Source organism: Rhineura floridana, chromosome 7 (genome assembly GCF_030035675.1).
Source record: "Rhineura floridana isolate rRhiFlo1 chromosome 7, rRhiFlo1.hap2, whole genome shotgun sequence".
Taxonomy (NCBI): Eukaryota; Metazoa; Chordata; class Lepidosauria; order Squamata; family Rhineuridae; genus Rhineura; species Rhineura floridana.
Genome location: NC_084486.1, coordinates 34,430,309 through 34,456,214, shown reverse-complemented (window position 1 = coordinate 34,456,214; position 25,906 = coordinate 34,430,309). Strand labels below are relative to the sequence as shown.

At 40.8% G+C, this 25,906-nt stretch overlaps 1 protein-coding gene across 3 annotated transcripts in view; it reads right to left on the bottom strand.

Moving 5' to 3' along the window:
- The window catches only part of TET1 (tet methylcytosine dioxygenase 1), a 138,202-nt gene that overhangs the window by 87,126 nt on the left and 25,170 nt on the right, over positions 1 to 25,906 (bottom strand). For all 3 annotated transcript variants that reach the window (XR_009763942.1, XM_061635185.1, XM_061635186.1), the window contains 2 exons: positions 22,777 to 24,834; positions 9,190 to 9,240 (listed from right to left, as the gene is read on the bottom strand). Coding sequence is in view for 2 of the 3 variants with exons in the window: in XM_061635185.1 (XP_061491169.1) it covers positions 9,190 to 9,240; positions 22,777 to 24,714 (1,989 nt within the window). In the remaining variant the exon portion in view is untranslated. The remainder of the gene's footprint in view (positions 1 to 9,189; positions 9,241 to 22,776; positions 24,835 to 25,906) is intronic.

Here is a 25,906-nt window from a genome sequence, read left to right as displayed (position 1 = left end):
CAATCATCATATGAGGAGTAATTACAATTCCCATTTTATAGGTGAGCTACTTGTTTCCCAGGTGTGATTTGAATCAAGGTTTCTGAAAACTAAGAACTAAAGGTAAAGATACTGAGGTCACATCCACAAAATACACTTAAAACATATGCACCCCCCGAAGAATCCTGGGAACTGTAGTATGTTAAAGGTGCTGGGAACTGAAGCTCTTGGGGGGTAAACTACAGTTCCCAGGACTCCTTGGGGAAAAGCCATGTGCTTTGCATGTATGGTGTGGATATGACCTGGTTCTCTACACTGCTGGTCCATCTCCTTTTTACCAACTATAAAAGCAGCCTTGCAAGAAACGGCATCCACAGAAAAGCTGGAGTGAGAAAACTGCCCCTCCACTTTGCTCTGGGCATGTGTTCAGACAGATAGTAAAAGCCTATTTCTGGGAATATGAGCCAGATGAAAATGGTATACTGAGCATTTCCTCAAATTCACACACAACCATAATACTGTATTTATGAAAACATTTATATTATATTTATTTCTATACCACCATATTCCATTTTCTTAGCTTCATCTCTTTCAACTCATATCAAATTTTATCACTCTCTTGGACCTCTCTAGGTTTGTTTCAAATAGGCATTATCAAAATACACAAATGCTCAGTTGAATGAACTGCCATAACTAAAGTTACTGAAATGGAACTTTGGGACATTTGCAAACTGTCAAGCCAAGGATGAGAGATCAACCCTTAGGTAATTTTTACTTCACTTCTTTCTCCCTTTGGGAATCAAAGATTAGAACTCTTCTCTTTGACATGTTAAGATTTTTAGGTGCTCCCCCCCTTTTTTTTAACATGGAGGAACACTAAAACATTCCACTTCCCAACTGCAGTGGTACAGACCAGGAAGAGCGGTACTAAGTAACATTCTGTATAAAGGAGAAATGGAGTAGTAGTGGCCCTTCGGATGCTGTTGGGACTACTACAACTCCCACCATTCCTGACCACTGCCCATGCCAACTGGGGCTGTTGGTAGCTGAGAGTTCAAAAACCTCTGGAAAGCCACCAGTACCCCATCCCCAATGTATAGCCTCCCTGGAAGTTTTGGATATAGCACACCACATCCTCTTTCTCTGCATGGCATGAGTAAAGTGTACAGGTATTTTGAGCCAGGTTCTTCCAAAGACAACAGCTGTCAAAATATCATGTTCAATGCATTAAGTCCACATGCACCCATGCAGCACAATGCAAGGACAAATAATACACAGCAATTTCTTGTTTGCTCAGGCCTGGAAAAATGTGATTTCGTTCCTGATATTTAAAAGGTGATCACAAATATTGAGAAAAGCAGCAGTGTGCCGTGAGCCATGCTAGCAGGGGGTGGACCGGCGAGCAGGAGGGGGGCGAGGAAGACTTGGACTGGGATGTTCCAGTCAAGGAAGGGCCCAGCAAAGGGAGGGACGACGAAGCAGCCCCTGCTCTAGACGCTGATGTGTCAGCTCCAGCAGTCCCAGACACCTCCCTGGAGAGACTACCAGACCTAGCCAGCCACTTCTCCACCTAACAAGGCGCCTCACCCAGTGCTCCACACCACTGCCAGACAGGCCTCCCCCCACAGAGGGAGAGGACAGGACACAGACTGAGGCCCCGCCTTTGCCCCGGTCCAGGAGGCGAATGTGGCAGCAGATTCAACCGTCCCAGCTCAGGAGGAGTCTGCGCTTATGCACACGCCTCCAACAGTGACTCGGGGTACATGCAAGCAGGGGGCCCACCCAGCTCTGCTTAAGCTGAGTGAGGGGGAAGGGTTAGTTGCTGAGTCATCTTAATGCTGCCAAGTTGTGCCTAGTTGGCTAGAGAGGGATGCTGAGTTCTGAGTAAGTCGTAGGTAGATTCATGAAGCGCACTGAACTGAAATTTTCTCTTACTTCAATAAAAGAAAAACTACAGGTGTGTCCGAGTTCTTCATGTTTGGGCAGGACACAGTGCCAGGAAAGGCAGCAACAAGAATGCCACGTGGCAGTAGTGTTGCCTATATGTGATCTAACAACCCTATGATCTAACCTGTGTCCAAAACCCACTCACTGGAGACCAATACCTCCCTGCACGTGACCCTTGCTCCTCCAGTTCCACCACCCTCCACGGGTCTCCCACCCCCTCAAAAGACCATCCTTTATCCCTTGCTGCGCCTCTGCTTGGCACTGCCCTCCAGAGCACCTGGCTGATGTTACCTCTTACTTTCTTCAAATGCTTCCATAAGCCCCACCTTTTCTAGGAAGGCTTTGGCTCAATCCCCTCATTCCCATGCCCTACTGCAAGTAAGCCTGTAACAAAGCCTAAGCACACACAACTGAAACAGCAGTATATTGCTTCCTTACCTACTCCCACTTCTCTCCCCTTCCTCTACTCCACAACCCCCCCGTAAAATGCTAGGTTATAAGCTCCTTAGGGTTGGGACCTATCCTCTTGTACTCTATACAAGTGTGCATAGCATTTTTTAAACATACAGTACACCCACATACAAAATAAATATTTTACTATCTTACATTTTAAAACGATATTCATACAAGAAATAAAAAAGCAGGAATAGAACCTAGTATTTATTTTAGACAGTTCCTGCTTTTGCTTAACATAGACTAAACTGTGTTTACAGACATCAGCAATACTGGCTCTGCTTCATCCGACACAGGGAAAAATGAATTATACATAGACAAATTTAGCATGTGTTTTAAATTGTTTTTATATTGTTTTAAATTTTAAAATTGTGTTTTAAATTGTTTTTAAAATATGTGTTTTAAATTGTATATTTGTTTTAATGTTTTTGATTGCTGTAAACCGCCCAGAGAGCTTCGGCTATGGGGCGGTAAACAAGTGCAATAAATAAATAAATAAACGTGAGATCTAACTGCGTTATAAAGCATAGGTATGCTATTGTAACACTCATTTAGCACTGCATCTCTTATTGATGGCTGTTAAGGATTATACAGCTTTACTGTTGTTGGGTTTTTTCCCCAATTTCCCTCTGTGCAGTTCACCTCATTTCCGAAAGTAACTTTGGTACATTTAGAACTTAGAGAAATGACCAGAGACTGTACCACTTCATCAGCTGTTATTTTGTTCAGCTGGCCATTTTCTGATTTGTTCCAATGCCATATGTTCTAGCAAATATAACTCTTCCTACCCCCAGATGTCACCATATTTGACTGCTGCATTTTGAAACATTTTCTGCAGCAGAGGTGGCATAAACTAGCTACTATCTCTACACTTGATCTCTCATCCCTCCAATTCACCTTGTGACATGGAAAACACTGATTTGTTCCTTAAGAATCCTTAGCCCTCTTAGAAAAGTTTAATCATTATTTGAGATTATCCAGGGCACACAGTTAAACCCAACAAACGGATAGCATTCTTACATAACATATATTAAGAAATGAAGTGCTCCCTTCATTACCATCTATATCCCATCTGTCATTGTGGAATGATACCTCTGACTAATGATTCATGTTGACTCTGTTCCTAGACATGTTACCATTCTGACCATACAACTTGTTCTCATCTCTTCTATACCTGCTACTACTGGACAGATGCATTCTTGTTGCTTGTTATTATTCCTTTTCTGTTAAGAAAAATATCAAACGCACACATATATCTAATAGGCTTTTTTTTAATTCTCATTGATTTATTTACCTTGATGTTATTCTCCATTTGCCAAGTTGCCAGTACAATGGGCAGCATTTTCTTTCCCCTACTCTCTCTGTTCTCCCTCTCTGTCTGCTCCACCCTCTTGATTCTATGTTCTTCAGTGTAACAGAGGACCTTTGCAGGCACCTCATAACCTAATGAATGCCATTTGGCTTAGCTACTGTGACACGACAGAAGCTGAGTGCTACAGGAGACTTTGGATGGCACAACTGAAATTCTAATATCACTAAGAACAAACTTTCTTAAAATCACTTCATCTTTGCCATTTTACATATGGCAACTTATCACAAACTGGTTTGTTAGAAACAGACTTTTTCTACTTGTGTGTGATATAATAATGGTTTATTCATTTACATTTGCAGCATTGTACAGAATCTCCAGTAAGCTACTGAGAATTTGCAAATCTCATTAAAGTGTAAACTGGTAATCCTTGAATCTGGGAAGGGTTCCAACACTATCCGTGCTGTGTGCCCCAAAGTCTGAAAATCCCCAAACGTAAGAGCATTTAAAGAACTAATTTTGAAAATTTAGGAAAAACCAATTGAGTTGGAAAGCATTAGGTGTACAGTTTTTCTAGAATTTAACACGTAGTATTTTTCTTAAATTTTGAAAAAACTGAAACAGGATACACATAATGTTAGACACAGATGTATTAACAACATTGCTAGCAACAGATTATGCTAGCATCTATAAAACAACGCAATAGAACGGTATGTGGGGTGGGGGGATAAAGTGATAATACAATATATAGTTTTTAAATCAAAATCTTCCCTTTTAAAACTTTAAGATGACTTAAAATATTTGTGAACAGAAACACCCAAACACATATATCTCATTGAGGAACATTTTAAAAATCCCCACTGATTTTAACCGTCCTGTGTTACACAGAATCAGTCCAGAGAACGTTAGGCGTGCCCCCTTCCCTGCTTAAATCCCACTAGTATTAACCAAACCTGAGAAATGCAGGCTAAAATGAATAAAGTTTATTATTTATAAAAGTATTTATATACCGGCCTCTTTCAAAACATCAAGGTGGTATACAACGACATAAAAACATTTTAAAGCAATTCAAAACAATCATTAAAATGATTGGCTAGTCAAAAAACATTTTAAACAGCTGCATAGGCCTGTTAGCACAAAAAAGGCTTCGAGAGAAGTCTGAAAGTCAAAGGCGAGGATACCTGCCGAATCACTGCTAGAAGGTTGTTCCATAGCATGGGACCGACAACACCATATGCCCAACCTCAGGTTGAGGCTCATTGGGCCCTCTGTAACATGTGGGGACGACTAACAGCACTCCTCCGGATGATCTTAGCAATTGGGCTGAGATATAAAGGCTCAGGTGATCTTTACGGTATCCTGGACCCAAGCTGACAAGGCTTTGAATACAAGAGCCTTGAACCTGGCCCAGTAGTATATAAGCAGCCAGTGCAGATGTCTTAGCAGAGGTATATGGAGTTCAGTATGCCCAGCTTTCTCTAGACTGAATACAAAGTGAATCTGTCTTTGTTGATCAATCCAGATATATGCGTAACTGCCCAAGCAGTATAATCCTATGTATTTCCTCAGAAGTAAATCCCTCTGAGTTTAATGTAACTTGCTCCCTCATGAGCATGCTGGAGTTTGCAGCCTTCAAGTTCAGAATACTTAATTACTACCATCTCTAGTCCTCTTTGACTGACTATAACATGCATCCAATCACCATGTCCAGACCATGGTGAGCACCATGATTGCAGAAGTAAGTGAATGAAAAGGAAAGCTGGGTATTATGACAGTAGAGCCCAAGAAAGTGTGCAAAAGATTGGCTTGTTAAGTGTGCCTGGCAAAAGGAGCAGTCTAAAAGAATACACTATACAACAAAAAGCAACAATACTAATGCCTGGTAAGGGTTAACATTTAAAACCAATACACCAAGTGCTCATGGTTTTCCAAATGAAAAATACAAGACATGCCATGACACCAGGCAAAAACATAGCACATAAGACTTTTCCTTCTCTAATCTCAAAACGGTAAGGAAACTAGAGACACTTCCTTTCATTATAAAAAATATTCATTTAAATCCAATGAACAAGGGGAAAGGAATTTCTTAAGTAGTCACAACACATAATAATGTCCCCTCATATAAGCAGAAACTCAGTCATATTAAATAAAAGGTCCTGTATGCTATTTGGTATGGTTTAACTTTCTCTAACATTAAGAGATGTAAAATAAACTATCTTGATTAGGGGGAGCCAAAATGGCGCCCTCCAGATGTTGCTAGACTACAGCTCCCATCATCCCTGACCACTGACCATGCTGGCTGGGATTGATGGGAGTTGCAGTCCAACAACATCAGAAGGGCACCATGTTAGTTTATCTAGATTTAATGTCACTGTTAAACCTTTCTACACATTTCATCAACCAATTTCTGGAAAGGACTCAGGATCATCAGCACAAAAGAACATAAGGCATGACCAAGCCCTGGGAGGGCCAACTGATGGCCCACAGGCTGCATCAGAACTCCACACCAAATTTTGAGGCTCCCTGCTTGTACCCAGGTTGCAGATGAGTGTCTGCCTCAATCCTTGCCAACTAACCCAGGGTACCCATCAAATTTGAAGTATTGCTTACATTGTACTGTTTTCAACTTGGCGAGCATCTAGACAAAGCAAGAAAATGTGCCCCAGAGGTCTTGGGTCCTTTCATTTTGCACTGGGTGCCTCCCAGGTTGAAAGCAGCACTTCAATTACTAGCAACTAAGTGGGTGTAATTTCTGATTCAGCAAGTGCCCCAAGGGCCTCCACAATGATACCTGCGAAGTCTCTGTGTTAGTGCAGAGACCTGTGGGGTATCCTTAATTGCTTCATAAGGCACATTCGTTGAATTGAATACAGCATGTCACATAGAGCAGGCAAGACGCTGTTGCTAACTCAACAGGAACTCTATGCAAAATGAAAGGACAACCCAGGAGCCATTTGTCACAAAGATCTTTGGGGCATCTTTGTTACTACATGCAGGGTGCTAACTAAGCCAGAAGGGGGACATTGCTTCGTACTTGCAATGGGCGAAGCAGATTCTAACTTGATGGCACAAAAAGAGGAACATAGCTAACTTCTTCACCTTACAGGAGCTGAATGACTCCTTTTCCATTCTGGAAAAGGTCTCTTTCCATCCTGCCAATGCATGTATACTGAATTGCCCCCTCGCTGGATCGTCACCTTGTAGTGGGGAGTGGGCTTGTGTGTTCCAATGAACCCTATGAGCGATGCCGCCGGGAGTCATGTACTTCCAGCAGTGTCACCCATCCTCTTTGCAAACCCCATTATATTTATTTGTTGGATGTTATGGCTGCCTTTCCATAGCAGCTGAGAATAGATAACATAAAAAAATGATGCAAGAAATGAGCAAGAGCAGTGCAGGAGTATAGTGGAGCTAAATGGATGTGCAAAAGAACTTTCCAACAGATTGTGTCCTAATGCTCACTCTTAGCTGTAGATTGATTGGTTGGCTCCTTTTCTGAAACTACCATTTTTTCCTTATGTATTGGAACCAGTATCCTAAAAGCATATTTGCTTAAGAATACATCCCCCATTGATTTTGATAGAACAGATGTCCAAATTAGGACTGTAGTTTTTGGGTTGTCAATTAGAAATGGCAACTAAGTAAATGTTTAATTTGTAAACACGCAGCTTTGCAAACATGACATTATTTCTTCTAGCATAAAAATCAACCACGTATCTCAGATGCAAATAAAAAAAGATATAAAATGCTCACACTTGGAAGACAATGTGTTAAGTGTGGTGCCAATGAAAAATATAGATGCATTTTTTTCAAATGCATGAACACACACACTTCAAGTATACGTTACCAGCCTCAACACAAATGGAACTGTACCACACTCAAGTAAATAGCACAATCCTATGCACATTTACTCATAAGTAAATCCTATTGTGTTCACTACAGTTTACTCCTAGATAAGTGTGCCCAAGACTGCAGGGTAAGACCCACAAGGTAGAGTTTAAAATGTACTGCCCTCAAGTCGATTCCAACTTATGGCGACCCTATGAATAGGGTTTTCATGAGGCTGAGAGACATGACTGGCCCAAGGTCACCCAGTGAACTTCATGGCTATGTGAGGATTCGAACCCTGGTCTCCCAGGTCGTAGTCCAACACCTTAACCACTACACCACACTTAAGGATACTTAATTTTCTCTTAAAACCTGTTCTAGGTGTTAACAGAATGTATGGTTTTTGTTTTTATAAAATAATTATATTTATACACAACTGTTTTGTCTAAGAATCACGTCTAGTTTTTAAATAATAAAATGCAAACTAGCACACCCAGTAAAATCAATGTTAACTATCATAATGCTCATACCAAGTAACCTTACCACAAAAGAAGTACATTCACAGACCTTTCAGCTTGGTCATAGGAGCTAAAGCCTGGTGCATCAGTGAGTTAGTAACTGTGCCAGGGCTTCAATCACACTTCAGAACATACCACTATGTCAGAGTTGTAGGCAAACACAACAGTACAAAGTTGCCAAAATACACACACAATACACTTTCACTTTAGAATCCAGAGAGTAAATACATCGGCCATGATCCAGAATTCTGGAAGGCTCCAATGACGCTCAACGCTCTGCTTGTGTGGGAGGGGCTCTAATTCTCCACTATGGGATGGGGATTCCCCATCGTAAACAGGGATTTCCTCAGCCCGTGCACAGGAATTCCCTGACTCAATGAAGAGAACAGGATTGCCATTTATAGGAATCAGTTTTGTGTGTACAAGTTGCACTGAATGTGCACAAGGGTTTTTTTCCCCTGCTGATTTTGCCTAAGCTACTTAATGCCTTGCCAAACCACTTTTGAAACTCTGTCTAATTAAAAAACGTTTTCTGATCAACACACATTTATTGAGGAAAATGCATATCTGCAATAATTTTTTTAAAAAAATAGTAATTTGAGGCCACAATAACTTGCAACAAGTTAATTTCATCACAAGTAGCAATTCATATTTTTAAAAAAAGTTAGAACACCTATATTTAATACTCAAATATCAACATTCCACAGTTAACATACACATAGCCTGAACAAATATGAAGTCAACACCTCTGTAAGAACTTAAGTGTCATGTTCTGCACAAATTATTTACTACATTTACTCATAAGTGACTCAATTAATTCAATGGGACTTACTCCACTGTAATCATGTTTTGGACTGCAGCCTTTATGAATCAAGAGTAACACAAGTCATTTTCAATCAGGAGTAGTGTAAGATCTCATCCTGCAACTTTGTGTGCAAAGAGTTAAACCTCTACAAAGCACACTTTATATCATACTAACAGAAAGACAAACATGTTACGAGCTTCTAATTATTTATTAACCATAAATATGAAAATTTGAGAAGTAATACTTTCTAGCATTTCCACTCTTTTACTTTCTATTCCATGGCAAGAAAACAGTGTTTAAAATAGTCTGGGGTTTCTTTTTCTGTAATAAAGCAAATGATCAGATATTACCTTTTGAACTCTTTGTTTTCTTCTCTGAGACCTTTTGTTTTCAGTTAGCACCTAAAGAAAGACATCAAATTGCAGAGTAAGTCTTTGTGAATAAAGCAAATAAACGTATTATTTTTTTAAATTAGTCCCCCACCACCACCCTGGCCTTGTAACATTAGAAGACTTGAAAACTGATCCATACGGGCCTTTTCTCTGCAGAACTTAAAAAGGAACTGATGAGGAGACTTTAGACGTTGAAGTCACCAGAATCAAAACAAGGAAAAAAAGGGAAAAGAGGGTTAACAAGGAAGGAGGGGGAAAAAAATAACCTTCCCCCCCCCCCAGAGTCGGGTTTAATTAGACTCTGCATTCTTCACAGCAAAACCCACAAGGTAGCCATCTTGCTTCCTTCTGCAGAAGAACCCTCTACGGTATAGCACTTCTTCACGCTGCTTTTTGAGTATTACTATCATGGTCGTTTAAAAGGAACAGCGGCAGCGGCAGAGAGAAGCAACACAGCAAGCTCTGCCTGCCAACATCAGGGACGTGCTGGGCATGCCTCTCAAATATTGTTACAAAAAAAAAAAAGCTCCAGAAAAGGATCAGCCAATGGTAAAGCGAGGCCAGCGCTTCCAAAGTGCTTCTTCCCTGCCTAGCCCTTCCCAAACAAAGGGTCTCCTATGTGGGCTTTACTCCGGGCAAGAGGATACAAGGGCGGGCACAAGCTGTGACATGGACTCCCTGAGACTATGGATCTGACCGAGGGAGACTGCAGGCTGACGCTGGAGGCAAGCAGGGGATAAGGCGGAAGAGAGAGAGAGAGAGTTTGTGTATGTATAGATCTATAAATAAAAACGCAAAGTAAAACCACAGAAAGCGCCCACAGCTTTTGGTTTGTCTGAATAATCAGCTTAAGGCTGAACATGACACAGAAAGAGATCCGGAGGAGAGAAATGAAATGTATCCCCCTTGGAAAAGCTACAATCTCTCCCCCCCCTTTCTCTCTCACACACCCATCAGGAAGATATTGTGCATTTTGACTTTATAAGGCAAGGGCTACATTTTAGTGATTTTTTAGAGGAAGGTTATGCGAGGACACTGTCTGAGGCTGCTAATGCCTGAGCAACCCACACTCTCATAATTCACGTATTGGCCACGCCTTGATGCTAATTAATAGCTAATTATAAGAAAAATGAAGAGAGTCGAGATTGTAGTTAACATCCTCCACCTATTGCTACTAAAAGAGGCAATTTTTTCCTTTTGCATCCTCGACCAGGGTGCTCATTTCTTTTTGTTTTCCTAAGTCTTTCTGGCCCATGGCCATACTACCCTAAACACACCTGATGTTGTCTGATCTTGGAAACTAAGCAGGGTCAGGCCTGTTCTTGGATGAGAGACTGCCTGGGAATACCAGGTGCCGTAGCTTGGTAAACCACCTCTGAATACCTCTTACCATGAAAACCCTATGAATATATCCAAAAAAGATTCATAGGGTTGCCATAAGTCATAATCAACTTGAAGGCATATAACAACAACAAAGTTTTTCTGAGAGTTCGAAAAGACTGGCTGGTTAGCCAGGTGATGGTACTGTTCTGGAATGGCTTCACAGAAGGACACCTCTCAATTTTCTTGTCCCTCCCTATACGATAATATGTGAAAAGCCAGCCTTTACTCACAGACAGATTACTACTGGTAAAATAATTCACATTAAGTGCTTACATGGACAATCTCTACTCAGAGAAGGGGGAAATAGCAGTTTAACTAGCTCAAATGCCTCCAGCAGTTAAAGTAAAATGCCACCTCCACTTTTACCCCCATTCAGTCTTCTCTGCCCTGTAAATACCATCAGTCATAGCAAGGTACTGTTACCCTGGTGTAACTAATCACGGGAGCCAGTGGGTTTTTAGACTGTGTTCCAGAGAAGTTTATCTGGGTTCATCAATGTAAAGATCAGTTATAGCAGACATGCTGCCCTCTATTACCAGCCCTCACCTACAATGCTCAGCCACAGGGGAGTGTTGAGTATGTTCTAGCACACTATCTTCAGTGAGACCTCATTGTCCTCCTGACCAAGAGGTTCCTTTACAGATACTGAAGGGGGTTCTTCAGCAGATAAGCTGATGTAGACGGAGTTCCTTAAAGACAGAGAGTTTATAAAACAACAATGAAAGCAAAGTCCCATCCTTTGTAGCATAGTGGCTAAGAAACTAAGCAATATATTACCAGCTTGAATGTCGCCTCTACAACAAACTCACTAGATGGCCTTCCACAAACCTCTCTCTCAGCAGCCTCTGCGCAGCCATCTACTTTATGGATTACAATGATACAGATTTACCTTACAGGGCTATTATAAGGAACCTGTGGCCTTCCAGATGCTATTGGGCTTAAACTCCCATCAGCCACCACAGCCAATCAGCAGGGATAATGGAAGTTGTAGCCCAGGAACATATGAAAAGCCACAGGTATCCTATTTCTGTTCTAAGGATTACAGTTAGCTAATGCATGTGAAACACTATGAACACTTGAAAGTACTACTATAGAACTGTTTATCATTACAGTAGGGCCCGCTCATATGACAGGTTCCGTTCCAGATCGCCGCTGTAAAGTGAAATCCACCATAAAGCAGAACGCATTGACTAACATTGTCTAAAATGGCGCCCAATGCCCAAAAAACGCTGTAAAAGTGGAACAAGCTCCATAGGAGCGGGGCCTTTCTGCAATTGACAACCGTTGTATCGGTGGAACACAGCAAAGCGGGGCCCTACTGTATTATTATTACTACTACTGCCGCTACTACTACTATTATTTCAGTCTACAACCCTGGGTACTTTCCTATCTTCTAGCTCAGTTTACAAGTAATATCCATTTATCATTTATTTATTTTTCTTTTTTTACTTCACTGGACATCTTAGACCTGTCTTGAATTAAACACTGCTGATATCAGCAGACACATTTCTATACATTTCTTGTTTGCAGAAAAGTGAAGGATGCTGGACTGTAATGGGTCCTATTCAAAAAGCCAAAAGTTTACTATTTATACTAATCCAGCTTTGCAAATAAATCCATAACAGTTAGTAGCACAAACCATTTACTGCCCACTAACCTCATTTGCCTATTGTATCATGCCAATGGCATGAAATAACCTATCTTTCCAATTTACAAACTTTTCTTTGCCTGGTCACCTGAAGCCAAGCCCTTACTCACAAGCAGACAAATTACTATTTGTAATTCTGCACTAAGCTATTTGTCATATGCACTTTTAATACTCCTTAACATGCTTTACAATCCATTTGAGCTTAATCACTTTGTTACTAAGGGTGGCATTCAATGCCAGCCCTACTCAGAATAGAGCCATTGAAGTTAATAGACATGATCAATTTAGGTTAATTAATTTAAATGGGTCTACTGTCTGAGTAGGTGAAGACAACCCTAATGATGATGTCATAAACACACACAAGGTCATCATAGGATGCCATGTATCTAGTTCAATGGGGTTGTATCCAAAGGAACTTCCCCTTCTTCTTCTCTCCCTGCTTGCCCTCCTAATCTGCTCTGGAGGGTCCTCCAATCCTCTGGAGCAGATTTTGAGAGCACGCAGAGGGACTTCAAAGGAGAAAAGAGGAGGGAACATTTCTGTTGTGCAAGCAGAAGTCTGCTGCACTAGTGGAACAACAGCATTACAACCCATGGCTGGGAAGTGGTCCCATTCTTAGGTGCCTCAGGTCTTTCCAAGCCTAGGCAGAGTACTCAGGCAAGAACACAGTGACCACCAGACCAGAAGGAAACTGTCTGCCATTTCCCATTCTCCAGGAATAAGTTATGACTCCCATCCCACACAGAAGTAAAGGTGTCTATCACACAAGCAGTTATCCCAATCCAACATAAACCACCCTACTGCATTAACAGCCAGTGTGATTAAACACAAGAAAAGGGGCAATTTCCTACACTTTCAGTGCATACTTTTGGAGTAAGAATTATAACCTACAGTAGTAGGGATGATATTTATTACAAGGCAGTAAGAAGGTGTGATCTTTTGTACATGATGCAAGATTGGCTTGCTCTTAGGAGGAGAAAAATAGCAGGTGTCTTAAATCCAGTCTGCTCCTGACTGTGGACTGGGAATTACTTTTCCTAAACAGAAAGTATTTCTATTCAGATGTAAAACCTATGTATACACTGACACATGCAAGAACTGTGTGTCTTTTTGATGCATGCAAATCAGGGCTGTGGAGTCAGAGTTGGAGTCGTGGAGTTGGAAGCAATTTTGGGTGGAGTCAGAGTCGGTAGAAATGTACCGACTCCAACTTCAAGATAAATTTTGATTGACACATTTTTTAAAATATAAATTCAAAATGTCAAAGAAGCTTCCCATGAAGTCAGCTGTAGTTGAGCATTTCACCATAACTCAAGATGGAAAACATGTTGTGTCAGTGTATGACACAGGATCCAGATGAAGACAAATGCTGTGATGCCAAGATCATCGCATGTTCAGGCAGCGATAAAAATGCTCCTATGAGAGCTTCCAATTTAAAAAGACATTTACAGCCCTTTCCAGAGCTGTGGAGTTGAAAGCAATTTTGGGTGGAGTCAGAGTCGGACAGTAGAAAAATAGAGGAGTTGGAGTTGAAGGTTTGGCGTACCGACTCCACAGCCCTGATGCAAATACATGTATCCATGCACAATGCCATAAATGGCAAATTACATTAGTGTTTTATTCTGCAATAAAACTAGTGCTTTTTGTGTTTGCAAGGAAGAATGCAGAGAATTATAGCCTTCAGATGGATTCCTATCTATACTTACCTGGCAGTAAGCTCTATTGAACACAATGGTTCTCACATATTAATGCACAGGATTGCACTGTTAATGTTCTTTTGATATTTCACAGTTCGCTGTTTACTGAAAAATTCAGACATTTTCAACTGCTGTCTTTTCACAACTAAAGATTCTAGATTTGAATTTATACACAGACTCAACTATATATATATATGGATATAAAGTGCATCTGCAAAACCTTCACCAAGATACTGATATTGCATTTAGGGTGCGTGAGCAAAAGGAACTAGTTTCGCTGTCTGAAGGAAGATAATTAGGTAAAAGTTGGAAGCCTTGAAGTTTCAGCACACACAGTTCAGTGTAAGTGTAAAGTATCATCTAAGACCTCCCTGCCTATCTATGCTACATAGCAGATGCTAATTGTATTTGCACTGGAGAATAAATATTCAATTTCTCCTTTTTTTTCTTTGTTGTATTTGGAATATATCTTTGAACGCTATTTTGCTTATTTTTTCTCTCTGCTAAAACGGTACAAGATATCTCTGTCTGTTTGTGCATTGTAATGGCCAGACAAGGACAGAAAGTTTACAAATTTTCTAGAATTCTCAAGATAAAACAAATTTGTTGCTATACAAATTGAGAGCATTATGTTCAACATACAAATTGTGCACCATTCCCCACCACCACCAAAGTGCCCAAGAAAATGAAATTGACAGCAAAAACAATTAAAGAATAGGGGGTTGCTCATTAAAAAAAAGCAGAGAGAAAGAAAAGGGTGAAGAAGCAAAGCTGCTATACAATGAAAAGGTCAGAAAAAATAAAGGAAAAAGATTGACAGAAAAGCTTGAATTCATCTTTTCCTTGAACTGGCCTCTGCTGAAATCTTTTTTGCTCCTTGCCTTAATCGCTTCCTGTGTCAACTCCCACCATTCTTTTCTGGTGACCTTGACAGACATCTAGGTTGTTAAATAATTAAAAAATACATAGGTACCCATAATACTGCAACAATCACTCCTGTGAAGTGGGAACTTGCTTATGTACTCCATTACATTCACATGGCTGCTTTTGATGTTTGACCCTAAAACTTGCCTGCTTTACTGTGTTTTAACATTTCCTCATTCAATTATTTCTACAGGGATTCCCCACCCCACATCTGGCAAAGCGTACTTGGCAACCTGGAAGATACAATATTATCCTGAACCTCATACTACTCTAGCCCCAGTACAGCCAGAGAAAGCTCAGTCCTCACCTCATCCATGCCCAGTGATCTCAGAGTGCTCCAACGCCAGCAGTAGGCCAAACATTCCCCCGTCACCTCATCCACATTTGCTCCAGAATGCTTCAAAGTACAGTCTGACAGACACAGCTTCATTTCCCCACCCCCAGGGAAATGCACTCTTTAAAGCACTGATCTAGGCCAAGCAACAGCAGAGTGAGGAAGACCGCACACAGCCTCAATCTCCAGACCAAAAGCCGCCAGGGAGAGAGAGGGACCGCCCTCACCTTCCTCCTCTATCAGACCAGCTAGAAGAGGGATCCATCAAGGCCACATCCACACCAGGCATTTATTCCACTTTAAACAGTCATGGCTTCCCCCAAAGAATCCTGGGCAGTGTAGTTTGTGAAGGGAGATTCCTAATTCCCTGACAGAGCTCTAATAGCCAAAGTGGTTTAAGTCAGCCCCTCTTCCCAGAGAATTCTGGGAACTGGAGCTCTGTGAGGCCATAATGGTCTCCTAACAACTCTCAGCACTTCACAAACTACATTTCCCAGGATTCTTTGGGGGAAGCCATGACTGTTTAAAGTGGAAAAAATGTCTGGTGTGGGTGTGGCCCAAGTGTCTCTCTACCCAACCTTAATTGCAGCCATTTGGTTTGCTTTTCCTCTAACCAGTTTCACTTGAAGAAGTGTTTATTTCCCACACACACACAAAGGTTATCTGCTTAAACCATGTTACTGCCAAACAGGATGAGGAAGATGAATACAGGAACACCTGAGCCTGGCCAACAGATTGAAGCACAATGCTGCTCCACAGGTTAGCTAAACTAAGCAAAGCTATTGAACATTTAGCAAGATACACTTTAATAGATTTGTATGTGTGAGTAGAATGGAGAAGAATGAGAATTTAGGCTGTGTCTTATCCTTACAATATAGTCATATAAAGCAGGGACTCTCAAAATGGCCTTTACCCATGACTACAGCCATGACAGCTAGCATATGTGGTGTGGCCTTGCCTATCAGTGATTCATTACAGATTCTTCCCCTTACAACTCCACAGGGTCAAACATGACTCCTCCATCAATGGTTCTCCTACACAGCTCATTCTTGCCCCTGCTGCAAATAGCTCCTGCTATTCTTGCTGCCTGGCCTTTCCTAACTCTTTGCTCTACCTCTTTTCTTCCTGTTTGACCCCTGTAACTTAGCAGGTGCACCAAATGTCCCTGGCGGTTGCATCTGGGAAGCCATCATATAAATTTGCTCTTGTTTTACAGCACAACCCTAACCATATTGACTCAGAAGCAAGGCCTATGGCTTACTCTTAGGTAAGTGAGGTTAGGATTGCAAATATGTTAACATACTTAAAAAAAAGAGAGATCTAATGCTATTAGATATGCTGTCCACTTAAAATCAGACAAAATGAATACAAGGCAACATAATGCATTACTGTACAAGAACAATATACTGCATACTGTATCTGTGCACACTTCTTGCTTTGCATTTATTTAGCTGTATTATGTAGAAATTGCTGTCCAATTATTTTTGTGTTCTGTGTGAAGTACATTATCAGAATTCAATAAGAACTGATAAAGACACCGTGTCTAGGTCAAGTTCAAAAGCCTTGCCTGAAATTGCAGGGTGCCAAGTCCTCACTATAGTGTTGTTGTTTTTACTAATTTGACTGAAAATGTATGCTATTTAATTGCTGGCCTTTCAGGAATTCCTGGTTTCCAAGTTTTTTCCCCCCACAGACCGCTTGAAGATTGCTAAGGGTCTTGGCAGACCACTTAAATATTTTTTCTGCTTGCTGTAGCAATCGTAATGCACTGTGCTAGATGATAAGTGATTTTTTAACTGTATTTTTACAGGCACTCTGTGGACCTCCTGAATGAAGCTTGTAGACCACTAGTGGTCTATGGACCACAGTGAGAACCCCTGAACTGTTGATTCATCTTTCCACCGAGACTGCTACTCTAATGTGCTGCAACCCAATCTAGTCTTGTCAACTGTTATCTGGCAGATTTTGTTTATATAAGAGACACTAGATAACAGATGAGACCAGATTCAACCAAGGACATGTTTACAGACCAGAGAAACCATTTTGAGGGATCAGTATACAATTTAGGACAGCGAGACTGCTGCTGAAAAGAATGTAGAGGCCACTCTGTTTAGCTCTCTGGCATTTCAATCTTAAATACTTTTTTTGGAAGTTTAGTCCACTCATTCAATAGCCTTTGCATGTAACATTAAGCCAAACTATGGTTTAGCAAGTGTGCTAGTGCACAGAGATAAATTTGTGACCGCTTAGTGAGTGCAACAACAGAGAGCAGTGGCCCTGCTACAGCATCTCTGATGAATCTAAGGAGGAGCCAACAGTGGCTTTCTCACTCCACTGTGCTAGTTGAGTTTCAGCAAAGTCTGTTAATAAGTTTCTCATGCTACATACAGAGGGAGAAAGATAATTTTGCCTAGGGGCCTAGCAGGTGTCACCCACCTCCAGTTCTGCTTCTATGAGCTAAACCATGGTTTGGTTTAGCGTGTCATCCAAACGCATGCTCATGGCTGGTCTTGCTCCAGACAAACGACGACATTGTAACCAAGATTTGTTCTTGAACTTACTGCTTGTGGTTTGCTTGGAGGAGACAAACCATGAGCCCACGTTCAGACTACACTAAACCATGGTTTAGCTCATGGCAGTGAAGGAGCAAAGCAACGGCGATCTCCTGTCCAGCATCCCTCACCCTCACACATTTGCACTAAGTCACAGTTTGATGAACTCGTGAACTGAGTCAGAATCTGTTTGTGGGAGCTGATGCTATCACAGGTCCTTCACGGAAACCTATTGGAAGCTTCTTCAGGTCTAGGCCAATGGAAAGTGGAATTGAGACTTCTTCTTTTTTCAAATCTAAAGCTTAGTTTGCTTTAAAACTTCTTTGCTAAAAATTTCTAGTCGATAGGCAGCATGCAAAACCGAACATTGCCTATGATTATATGCAAACCTACTCAGAGGCAAGTCTGATTGAGTTCAGTGGGACTTACTGCCAGGTAAGTGTGAAGAGGATTGCAGCCTATGGCTAATACACAACAGAATTTTAAAATGCTGATCAGCCGATTTCCTCTTAACCCTCCCAGCCCTTTGTGATGGCAAATTGCTCTTGAAACTCCCCTTCATGTTCTCAAAAGTGATTTGCCATGCAACATGTGAGGAGTCCTGCTTGAGGAGAAGTATAAATCTAACTCCCATTAGACTCGGGGAACCTGTTTCATAGTTTTCCAGATGCTGGCTGAAAACTATTGTTATTACTGTTTTTGTTATTGTTATTATTTGAGACAATGGGTGTGATGCAGTTCAAGTTAAATCCTTTTAGGTTCCATTGTTGGGTCCATATAGCTCAGTATTGTCCACACTGACTGGCAGTGGCGCTCCAGGCTTTCAGGCAGGGAGTCTCTCCATGCCCCTACCTGGGGATGCCACCATCGGCGATTGAACCTGGGGCCTCCTGCGGGCAAGGCAGCTGCTCTGTTGCAGAGTGATGGCCCTTCCTCCATCTTCTAGCCATACGACAATGGAACCAATTACCTGGAGAGGTAGTGGGCTCTGCGACACGAGGCATTCAAGAGGCAGCTGGCTGGACAGCCATCTGTCGGGAATGCTTTGATCTGGATTCCTGCATTGCACAGGGGGTTGGACTAGATGGCCTTATAGGCCCCTTCCAACTGTACTATTCTATGATTCTATGACCCAAGCCATAATTTGCCTTAGCATTCCATCCACACCTGGGCTAATCTCCCCCAGACAAACCACTTGTGGTAAGCCAAGAACAAACAGTTACAACTCATGGTTTGTTCAGAGTGAGACAAATCACAAGCTTGGGTTCAGACCTAATGCTAAGCCAAACTATGACTGAGGTCCAGGTAGCATGACAGGAACAGGGGATGAGCAAAAGAGCTGCAATTTTCTAATTGTATTCCAGCATTCTTGCTTTGTCACACTAAGCAATAGTTTGGCTTAGCATTACATGCAAACAAGGCCACTGGAACTTACTTTCCAAGACTGAAGAAGGCTGCCTCATGCATAGACTGCAGACTAACATCCTGAGGATGTGGAAAATATTCTTCGAAATGTGAGGCCCACGCATACTATTGATCTATATCCATCTTAGTTGGCTAGAGCCGGGCTAGGGAACTTGGTTCCTTGTCTCTTTTGAGGGAGAGTGAGATTCCAAAAACCCTTAAGGGAGCTATTGCGATATCCCTCCTGAAAAACCATTGCTTGGCCCCTTTGATCTTAATAACTTTTGCCTGCATCGTATTTACCTTCTTCTGAGTTGAATACATGGGAGTAAACCAGGCTTTCTTGGATTCTACATATTATTTGGATCCCCTCCAAATGTGGTTGGTGGCCTAGTTTTGCAGTTTTCTTAGTGGATGATCTATGCTGGAGAAAGAAAGGGGGATTTGATACCATTGACCACGTTACTCTTCCAAACTACTTAGCTGGTATAGGGATAGGATGCATCACCTAGCGGTGACTTCAATCCTTTTTTGAGGGCAGGTTTCACAAATTGGTAGTTTGCAATCTTGGTTTGGAGGGATCAAATCAAACTGTGGTTTGATTCAAACAGGAAATAAGGCACAGCACTCACAATACTACAAAGCATGGTTTGGAGGATTGTCTGAATGCAGCCATAATCTTACACCAATAACTATAAAAACTACAGCTAGTAGGTCACCTCAAACTACGACATTCATGCATAGGTTTAGAGGGGGAGAGAGGTTGTGAGTTACACTGACTTGTGTATGTATGTATGTTTGTATTTATTTATTTATTTAATAGATTTATATCCTGCCCTTTCTCCCAATAGGAGTCCACGGCGGTGTAAACATGTGAATTTACAACAATATTCTAACAGCAGACTTCCAAAGTTAGTCCACATTTTCTAGGGATGGTTGTTCTTTTATTTTCTATATGAATGTTTATTAGTTATTAGTTTATGAGTTTAAAGTAAAGTACCTTTGCTCCACATTATCATCAGGCTTCCCTTAATGCTGCACAAGAAATATGGCACTTCAGTTGCACCTTAACGTTATGTTGAAGGAGCTGAAACACTAGTCCAATCAAATTAAATCAAATTTTATTATGCGGTCATTGACCCGATATACAATTGATTATTCAAAAAAAGTTAAGATAACTAAGACAAGACAATACGGGATCAGCAACTATAAAACATTGTCCTAATATAGTCGGTCTAAGATAAAATTACCTTTTTACGTAAACTCTGGGCTACGATTAAAAACTGAGCAACTGATTCAGTGATATGTTTATCAGTGTCAGACATGAGATGAATAAGGAACCACTTTGGGGATCTACCAGGAAAAGCTTCTATACTTGGAGAAATAAATCTGGCACGAGCGTCTTTATATAAATCACAGGAGAGGAGAACATGTGCAATTGTTTCGACCACCCCCTTTTTGCAGATACAAAATCGCTTTTCATATACAATTCCTTGAAAGCGGCCTTCTAGTAACGCCATGGGGAGACAATTAAATCTGGCCCTGGCAAACAGATGACGGAAACCCGGAATGGTCAGGTTTTCAAGGTAGGCTGCATGGTTAGGAAAAGGGGAGCTGAGACCAAAGTGGAGAGGGGAACAAGTTTTGCGAGCACTGGCGACTGAATGTTGGAGGGCCATATCTTTGATGCGCTGGCCAATAGTAAAGTTAGCTGATTCAAGATCATAGAGGAAAGTAGGTCCAGTGATAAGCCAAGTAGCCTTTCTCATTGAAATTTTTGGACCATAAGGTAGAGTAGGAGTCTTTCCAAATTAGATGTAAATAGCCTAGAGACGGGCTAGCATAGGCTACTTTGGTCCAGAATCTAAAAGTTTGCAGCCAAGCAGAACATTCGATAGAGTTTAGTCCGGTTTCAAGTCGGAGGCCAGCTGCTGAGGCACAGCGAGGCATTCCAAATATGGAGTGCAAGAAACTTGATAGTATCGATTCTACTTTTGTGTTGAAACTAGCAGCCCATAATGGAACTCCATATAAAAGCTGTGGAAGGATTTTGACTTTAAAGATTTGAAGGGTAGCCGGGATGTACTAGTCATAATCTATATTCACTGTCAGCTAAGTAGCACTGTTGCCAAACCTTGCTATGTTCTTGGATGTAAGGAACAATCAATATTTTCCCAGCTTTTTTCCACAGTAGTTTGAAGATTGAATTCTAACAACATGCACAATTCATGGAGAGGAAACTCCCAGGTTTGTAATGTCTTACGTTAGAGCCAAACAGGATTCCTACATTGGCTGTTCTGTTGTTCTTCTAAAACACCCTCCCAATGTACAGGAACATCCCCTGCTAAGCAGGAAACGTCCAAGGAATGTTGTTCACCATCCAGAGGAATCTGTCAGCATATCTGACCACAAAAGTAAAATAAAATATGCAATTAAAGGGAAGCAAAGCAGAATCTACTTCTAAATGATCATGATCTGGGCTAAATGATTTTAGAGCAACCAAACTGCTTCCTTGTTGGCCTGTCTGGTTTTCCTGTAGCTCCATCCTCTGGCTAAAACTGAGAGGCAGCAGATAAACTAAATTCCTCTCTGATATCAGCAGTTCACAATCAGCTACAGACTCAATGTCTGATCTGCCAAAACAACAATGAAGTTTTAACTCTGTCCATTTGAACATAGCTTTTTCCATTGCCATACCACCAGAAAAATGCCCTATCTTTCATATAAGAAAAACGATTAGAAAACACATTTGAGACTGTTGGCATTTGGATAGATAAACGCTTCAGAAATATAAAAGTTCTATTCACAAGACAAAATTCAGACCAAGGCAGCAAGAGGAAAGATATCTCTTAATTCCACCAGGATGAGGACAGAGAAAGGATGCTGATCTCTCATGGTCCCTCTCAGCTATGGACCTGGCTGCAACTTTCTACTCTGATAGATTACACATGTGACATCTACAAAGAATCAAAATTTATGGGCTCCTACTAGGAGGAAGGGTGGGATATAAATCAAATAATAAATATATATAATTACAGTTGAAATGTAAAAGCAATCATGAAATTTATTGGAGATAAATGTTATTTCTGAATGAACTCTGTATTAGAACTGCATTATTGGCTTGGAATAAATCCAACAAGCGTACATCTATCATCGGTACAACATAGAATTGCGTATTAACCATCTGATTTTTAAGAAAATTGAAATCAATTTCAATTACTTTTTTTTTAATTAAAGAGAAATGTGCTAACATGAAAAATGTCCCCATGACATAGTTTGCTGGGCCTCTCTATCCTATGCATATGTTGCATATATGGAAATAAGTCCTACTGGATTTATTTTAGTGGGCATACATTGTGGCCAGAAATTAGAACAGCATTTGCAATCTTTAACAGTGCCAAAATACCACCAAGCTACACAGTAACTTTTTAAAGGACCTTATGGTGCCCTCCAGATGTTGTTGGACTACAATTCCCATAATTCCCTGATATTGTCATGCTGGCTAGGGCTGATGGTAGTTGCAGCCCAACACCATCTGGAGGGCACTAGATTAAAGAAGGCTGCCTCTTGCAAAATTAAATTAAATTAATAGTCTTTGCTTACCTCTAATGGTATGACGGGTAGCATTAAGAGGGGTAGTGGTGGTGGAGGCTTTTTCAGTTCTTCACATTTTCTCTTTTTACATATCCTATGACTAGTTTTGCGTTTCCTGCAACAGCTGCATTCTTCACAGTTAGTTTTCCGCAGACATGGCTCACACACTCCACATCGCCTTCGCTTTTTCTTTTCCAGCGTAGGTTGCAAAGACGCAAACGAGACAGGAAGACCACCAGTTGAATTTCCACAGGAGGACACCTCTGATACTGCAACAAGATTGGTGTCACACTTCCTGGTGTCCTGAACAGAGTTCACAATGTTCCCATCACTTCCCAATTGCAACAATGGATCCTGAGGCTTTGGAATGAATTCATCCAGCACAACTGTCTTTGTATCTGTATTCTCAGCAGTGTCTGATGGCAGACCTGAATTAGCACCTTCAGAAGAGTTTGGAAAACTTTCCTTAAAGACATCACTGCTTACTGAAACTGAATTTGCTGTAGTTTCTAGATTGAGTGATGCAACCGGCATAGCACCTGAATGTAAATCGAAAGCTTCTACAGCAATATTTTCAAATGTCTGCTCAAGATCTCCCAAGATAAAACTAGTCAAAGAGGTATCAGAAACATGTTCATACACTGACACTTTGTTTGTTTGGTCACATTCTGAATAATGTTGTCTGGAGTTGAAATAAGAATCAAGTGCTTTATTGCTTGGCTCCTGTTCCAAGTCCTTTGGTAAATGAGATTCCACACAAAGGCCTGGATCAGAGATGCAGCATGAGACAGGTTCTTCTTCTTGAATGGTAGGCTCAGAATCTTGTTTGAGGTGAGGCCCTTGTAATGCACGTGAGTCATCTAAATGCAATTTTGAAATCAATTCAGAGGTAATCAAAATGGCAGCATCAGGATCATAATTAGTTAGCACCAAATCACAGCCAGTTTTGAAAGGAGATTCTATGGAAGACTCTGATCTTTTTACAAGTACCACTGAGTTTGCTTCCGAGGAAAGATTTAACGTGGAATTGGAATGTGAACAGGAATATTCTTTGGGGGCAGAAGGCATATCAAAACAAGTCTTAAAATGTGATTTCACAAATGTTCCTAATTCACTTTCTTCGTGTACCTTTATAGGAACAGCAGAGTCAAGATGTAAATAAGGGGGAGCAGGTTCAGCAAAATTTTCATCACAAGTACTAGGAGGCAAATCATTCAGAGACTGCTCACTAGACACAAATTTGTTACACTTGTATTCCTCCTTTAAAATCTCTGGATTATGGATATCTGATACATCATCATTAGCAGCAGAAATACTTTTTTCAGAAGGCATCTTTCCCTTTTTAGCTCGACTGCCACATTCAGAGGAGTGACCTTCTGGATCACACAGAGTGTCATCTCCTTTAGGAAAAGATAATTCACCAACCTGGTTTAAATTGTGTGTGAAATCCCTTGCCGTTTCTTCTGCTTCATTGCTTTCTAATACACAGGAGGTTCCTGATTCAGGCTTCTCTCTTGTCTCTATACTTTTCTCTGGGCTTGCTTTCTTCATTCGTGTGATTGCTGATGTCTGTAACAGTCTATGGGAAAATGGTTTCCTGCGAAGAGTCATGGTAAAACCATTGTAGCTCAAAGGAGGCTGGTTATGAAAGAGAACATTATCAGTTAATCCCAGATTCATCCAAGATGTTCCAGACAAGGCTTTGGTGACACTGCTCCTGAGTAATCTGCATGTTGTATTCAACGGTTGTTTCTCTTCTTGTGTTTTTTTCTTGCCGTCATTCTTTTGTTCCACTGGCTTTTTGCAGTTTGTAGAACTTTCTGCTTTTGGGGAAGTTTTCTTGGCATCTTTTGTTACTTGGCAAGACTTCTTTTTTACTGGGCTTGATTTCTTTTTTATTATCTCTTCTTTTTTAACTAATCGGGAAGATCTAGCATCACGAGCCATATCTGTCAAGCAGCAGATGTGCAACTAGGAGTGGAATTAAAGATCATGGAGTCTTGCAAATGTTCTTCACTTCAGCAGAAGCCTGCATATTCACCTGGGTGTTCTCTGTATAATACAGAGCTGAAATATTAAAAAAAGAGTTTGAAATTATTATAGATTATTATAACATTGAAATTATTATAGATGATTATAATATTTATGTAGTGCTTTTGAGTGTTCTAAGTACTTCACATGCATGACCATAATACACTATTAATCTAATATCCATCAGCATTCTTACACACTGGGGAGGTAGAGAGAAGCTGAGTGACAGTATCTTGCCTAAAGCTACCTAGAGGCTTCATGGCAGAGAAATAACGTTAGCCAGGGATTACATGGTCTGCTTGGCTGCTATGCTGCAGTGGCATAGTGTCTAAATGTGGCAAATGAGTTAGCATTGTAGAAGTACATGTTTCGCATGCCAAAGGTCCCAGCTTCAATCCCCAACATTTCTAAGTATTGCTGAAAAGATTCTCATCTGAAACCCTGGAGATCTCAATATCAGGCAGTATCCTGTGTTTAAACAAGGGTATTTAAACACTCAAAGAAAACACAGTACGCTTGTGTCACAGCAAAGAAAGTTACCCACTGTCACATTCTGTGTCATATTCCAGAAGTGCTTAAAATATTTCCAGTCCTCAAACTTTGATTCTGTTCACTTTCTGTACTATATCGACTTCCCCATATTACCCATGTGAATTTACTCAAAATAACTACATTCCATAACTTTACATACCATTCCCTCAATTTCAGGATCTCTTTCATTTCCCAAAAGTAGCTCTTTAATTTTAGCAACTTTTCCTTTCATCATGCTCAATACAAACCTTTTTGGATCTAAAACAGAACTGAATTTATGTTTGTTTACTCATAAATACCACTTAAACCCAGTGGAATTATTACCAACTAAGCATACATAGGTTTGCAGCTCTAAAATCTTGTCCATTCCTTCAGGATTTGTTTCCAGAAATTATTTCCTGCAACCTCACCAACAGCAATAAAAATGCTTGCACACTTCTCCAGCAAAGCTCTGAACATCCCTGTTGTATTTTAGACATGCTGTTTTTTTTTTAATTACTAGAGGCTAGTGCCCCTGTTCACTTTGCCTGCCAACCCCATCAGGCCTGTAGCTTGGGAGGGCAAATGGGGGCACACA